Consider the following 5,632-nt stretch of genomic DNA (forward strand, 5'->3'; position numbering starts at 1 on the left):
CTTTCTCTCTCTCTCTCTCTCTCTCTCTCTTTCTCTCTTTCTCTCTCTCTCTCTCTTTCTCTCTCTCTCTTTCTCTCTCTCTCCATCTGTTTCTGTTTGCTCCTAAAATGTGAAACAGTGAATCAGCTTTTCAAAGTAAAGAACATTTTTTACTTTGGTGACAACAAACAGGAAGCAGGAAATACAACGGAGGTGAATGAAATGCTGACACGCAGGAAGCAGCAGCAGGAGGCCAACTTGCTGGAGGTCACGCAGCCCTTCTGTTTATTAACCTCCTCTCTCCACCTCCTTTTAGGAGGTGCTGTTGAAGAGGGCAGCTGACCTGGTGGAGGCGCTCTATGGGATGCCTCATAACAACCAGGTAACGTTTGCACCTGCACATCTGTCCACATATCTGTTTGGGTTCTTCTGGTTCCCACATTTTAATCACATCACCAGAACACAAATCAGAACTGGAGCCTTCACCACTTTTCCTCACTCTGCACCGTATTGAAATCTGGACACTGAATAAAACCTCTGATCTTCCAGTTACTGAGAACAGGCAACAGTCAGACGTGATGGACTCAGTAAACTGCATCTGCTGAGAATAACCATCAGATGGGTCTGAAAGCCCAGGAAAAGCTGTGAAGTGCAGTTAGAGTGAAGATTATCATGTCACACTGTTTTTTATACCAACAGTGAAAACTGAACTTCTCTGGGTTGAGGTCAGGTAAAGTGTGGGTCAGACTTTAATATAGTTCACACATGCACAAGTTTTGTTTCTCAAGACGGGAACGTGTTTATTTTCTTGAAAAAAAAATTCCCATGATGCTCAGCAAACAGGACGTCCCTCCTGCTCCGGGTTTACGAGTCAGAACCTCTTGAAACACTTTATATTCACTCCATTATCCGACTCCCCGACACGCTTCTCAACCCACGAGTTAATCACCCCAAACACACACACAGAAACACACAGAAACACACACAGAAACACACAGAAACATACACACACAGAAACACACAGAAACACACACAGAAACACACAGAAACATACACACACAGAAACACACACACTCAGAAACACACACACTCAGAAACACACACACTCAGAAACACACAGAAACACACACAGAAACACACAGAAACACACACAGAAACACACAGAAACATACACACATAGAAACACACAGAAACACACACACTCAGAAACACACAGAAACACACACACTCAGAAACACACACACAGAAACACACAGAAACACACAGAAACACACACACATAGAAACACACAGAAACACACACAGAAACACACAGAAACATACACACACAGAAACACACAGAAACACACACACTCAGAAACACACAAAAACACACACACTCAGAAACACGCACACAGAAACACACAGAAACACACAGAAACACACACACAGAAACACACACACTCAGAAACACACACACACAAACACACAGAAACACACACACTCAGAAACACACACACACAAACATACACATTCAGGTGCACTGGAGAGAGAGAGTAACCTTGAAGAGAGAGCGGAGGTTGTAAACGAATGTAAATCCAACTGTAGTAACAATGATAACAGCACTGTGTGTGTGTGACAACGTGAAACAGGCTGAACGTGTGTGTTTTTAATGTCAGTCAGAAACACAAATCTTCAGTCATCATGTTTAAATAGAAATACAACAGGTGTGGCGAGTCTCAGATGTTGGGTGGTTTATCCAGACTCCTCACAGGTCTGACTCTGTGCAGGAGATCATCCTGAAGCGAGCGGCTGACATTGCCGAAGCTCTCTACAGCGTTCCCAGAAACCACAACCAGATCCCATCGCTAGGCAACACCGCCTCACACGGCATGATGGGAGTTAACTCTTTCAGCGGACAGTTGGCCGTCAACGTCTCAGACACAACGCAAGGTACGTGGAAAAGTAGTGCACGTAAAGGTGCTGTAGGTGTGGAGGAACCAGGAGTGAGATGGTACTGTGACGGGACACATGATGAGGTCTGGACCCAAGGTGGGCTTCCAACTGCATCTCTTGGTCTTCCTCTGTGGATGTAGACAGTTCAAGAGTGATCATGCCAGGTAGAGGTCAGGGAGGAAGTTCAGATCCAAAACCAGAGAGCTCTGAACACAGAATGTACAACCACCTGTTGTCATGTGACTGTTCCATCCACTGAGGAAGGCCATAAGATGTGGTTGAAAGCTGTGGATAAACAGTAAGCATCCTGCAGAGTTAAGCTCATCAGTGTGTTTGCTCTGTTAGGCATCTTTAAAGACGCACAATGGGCACTCTGGGAACACTGGGAACACTGGGCACACTGGGAACACTGGGCACACTGGGAACACTGGGCACACTGGGAACACTGGGAACACTGGGCACACTGGGAACACTGGGCACTCTGGGCACACTGGGAACACTGGCAACACTGGGCACTCTGGGCACACTGGGAACACTGGGCACACTGGGAACACTGGGCACACTGGGAACACTGGGCACACTGGGAACACTGGGCACTCTGGGCACACTGGGAACACTTGGTGCCATTAACAGTAGTGAGCAGCAGGTTACTGTCGTCCTGTTAAACCTGTGATGTCATCCTCTTTCAGTTGGTTACAGTCGTAACACGAGCAGCGTGTCGCCCCGGGGTTACGTACCAAGCTCCACCCCCCAACAAAATAACTATGGAAACACAGTCAGTAACAGCATGAACGGCTACGGCAACAGCGGCATGCCAAACCTCGGCGTGGCGACATCACCCGGCTTCCTCAACGGGTCGTCTGCCAACTCCCCCTATGGCAGTAAGTATCAAGGTAAATACTACCACTACCAACTATTTGTTCAGGTTTAGGCACCAAAACCACTTGGTCAGGTTTACTCACCAAAACTACTTGGAGAGGTTTAGTCACCAAAAGCACTTGATTAGATTTAGTCACTAAAACCGCTTGGTCAGGTTTAGGCACCAAAACTACTTGGGTAGATTTAGGTAGCAAAAGCACTTGGTCAGGCTTAGACACCAAAAGCACTTGGTTAGATTTAGTCACCAAAAACATTTGGTCAGGCTTACTCACCAGAACTACTTGCTCAAGTTTAAACACCAAAACTACTTGCTCAGGTTTAGGCACCAAAAGCACTTGGTCAGGTTTACTCACCAAAACTACTTGCTCAAGTTTAAACAGCAAAACCACTTGGAGAGGTTTAGTCACCAAAAGCACTTGGTTAGATTTAGTCACCAAAAACACTTGGTCAGGCTTAGACACCAAAAGCACTTGGTTAGATTTAGTCACCAAAAACACTTGGTCAGGCTTAGACACCAAAAGCACTTGGTTAGATTTAGTCACCAAAAATACTTGGTTAGATTTAGTCACCAAAACCACTTGGTCAGGCTTAGACACCAAAACTACTTGCTAAAGTTTAGACACCAAAACCAACTATTTGTTCAGGTTTAGGCACCAAAACCACTTGGTCAGGTTTACTCACCAAAACTACTTGCTCAGGTTTAGGCACCACAACTACTTGGGTAGATTTAGGTACCAAAACCACTTGGTCAGGCTTAGACACCAAAAGCACTTGATTAGATTTAGTCACTAAAACCACTTGGTCAAGTTTAGGCACCAAAACTACTTGGGTAGATTTAGGTAGCAAAAGCACTTGGTCAGGTTTAGTCACAAAAAGCACTTGGTTAGATTTAGTCACCAAAAACATTTGGTCAGGTTTGGGCACCAAAACTACTTGGGTAGATTTATGTAGCAAAAGCACTTGGTCAGGCTTAGACACCAAACGCACTTGGTTAGATTTAGTCACCAAAAACATTTGGTCAGGTTTACTCACCAGAACTACTTGCTCAAGTTTAAACACCAAAACTACTTGCTCAGGTTTAGGCACCAAAAGCACTTGGTCAGGTTTACTCACCAAAACTACTTGCTCAAGTTTAAACAGCAAAATCACTTGGAGAGGTTTAGTCACCAAAAGCACTTGGTTAGATTTAGTCACCAAAAACACTTGGTCAGGCTTAGACACCAAAAGCACTTGGTTAGATTTAGTCACCAAAAACCCTTGGTTAGATTTAGTCACCAAAACCACTTGGTCAGGCTTAGACACCAAAACTACTTGCTAAAGTTTAGACACCAAAACCAACTATTTGGTCAGGTTTAGGCACCAAAACCACTTGGTCAGGTTTACTCACCAAAACTACTTGCTCAGGTTTAGGCACCAAAACTACTTGGTCAGGTTTAGGCACCACAACTACTTGGGTAGATTTAAGTACCAAAAACACTTGGTCAGGCTTAGACACCAAAAGCATTTGATTAGATTTAGTCACCAAAACCACTTGGTCAGGTTTAGGCACCAAAACTACTTGGGTAGATTTAGGTAGCAAAAGCACTTGGTCAGGCTTAGACACCAAAACTACTTGCTAAAGTTTAGACACCAAAACCAACTATTTGTTCAGCTTTAGGCACCAAAACCACTTGGTCAGGTTTACTCACCAAAACTACTTGCTCAGGTTTAGGCACCAAAACTACTTGATCAGGTTTAGGCACCACAACTACTTGATTAGATTTAGTCACTAAAACCACTTGGTCAGGTTTAGGCACCAAAACTACTTGGGTAGATTTAGGTAGCAAAAGCACTTGGTCAGGCTTAGACACCAAAAGCACTTGGTCAGGTTTAGTCACCAAAAGCACTTGGTTAGATTTAGTCACCAAAAACATTTGGTCAGGTTTACTCACCAGAACTACTTGCTCAAGTTTAAACACCAAAACTACTTGCTCAGGTTTAGGCACCAAAAGCACTTGGTCAGGTTTACTCACCAAAACTACTTGCTCAAGTTTAAACAGCAAAAGCACTTGGAGAGGTTTAGTCACCAAAAGCACTTGGTTAGATTTAGTCACCAAAAACACTTGGTCAGGCTTAGACACCAAAAGCACTTGATTAGATATAGTCACTAAAACCACTTGGTCAGGTTTAGGCACCAAAACTACATGGGTAGATTCAGGTACCAAAAACACTTGGTCAGGCTTAGACACCAAAACTACTTGCTCAAGTTTAGACACCAAAACCAACTATTTGGTCAGGTTTAGGCACCAAAACCACTTGGTCAGGTTTAGGCACCAAAAGCACTTGGGTAGATTTAGGTAGCAAAAACACTTGGTCAGGCTTAGACACCAAAAGCACTTGGTTAGATTTAGTCACCAAAAGGCTTTGTCAGGCTTAGACACCAAAAGCACTTGCTTAGATTTAGTCACCAAAAACATTTGGTCAGGTTTACTCACCAGAACTACTTGCTCAAGTTTAAACACCAAAACTACTTGCTCAGGTTTAGGCACCAAAAGCACTTGGTCAGGTTTACTCACCAAAACTACTTGCTCAAGTTTAAACAGCAAAAGCACTTGGAGAGGTTTAGTCACCAAAAGCACTTGGTTAGATTTAGTCACCAAAAACACTTGGTCAGGCTTAGACACCAAAAGCACTTGATTAGATATAGTCACTAAAACCACTTGGTCAGGTTTAGGCACCAAAACTACATGGGTAGATTCAGGTACCAAAAACACTTGGTCAGGCTTAGACACCAAAACTACTTGCTCAAGTTTAGACACCAAAACCAACTATTTGGTCAGGTTTAGGCACCAAAACCACTT

General features: G+C 43.8%; 1 protein-coding gene across 2 annotated transcripts in view; it reads left to right on the top strand.

Annotated features, from left to right (window-relative positions):
• Window positions 1–5,632, top strand: part of LOC123983432 (transcription factor COE3-like) — a 59,598-nt gene that overhangs the window by 42,961 nt on the left and 11,005 nt on the right. The window contains exons 12-14 of one of the 2 annotated variants that reach the window (XM_046069686.1): window positions 296–361; window positions 1,748–1,910; window positions 2,603–2,806. In XM_046069686.1, the coding sequence (XP_045925642.1) occupies window positions 296–361; window positions 1,748–1,910; window positions 2,603–2,806 (433 nt within the window). The remainder of the gene's footprint in view (window positions 1–295; window positions 362–1,747; window positions 1,911–2,602; window positions 2,807–5,632) is intronic. The other variant, XM_046069689.1, reaches the window with a different exon arrangement.

The sequence above is a fragment of the Micropterus dolomieu genome, linkage group LG14 (genome assembly GCF_021292245.1).
Source record: "Micropterus dolomieu isolate WLL.071019.BEF.003 ecotype Adirondacks linkage group LG14, ASM2129224v1, whole genome shotgun sequence".
NCBI lineage: Eukaryota > Metazoa > Chordata > Actinopteri > Centrarchiformes > Centrarchidae > Micropterus > Micropterus dolomieu.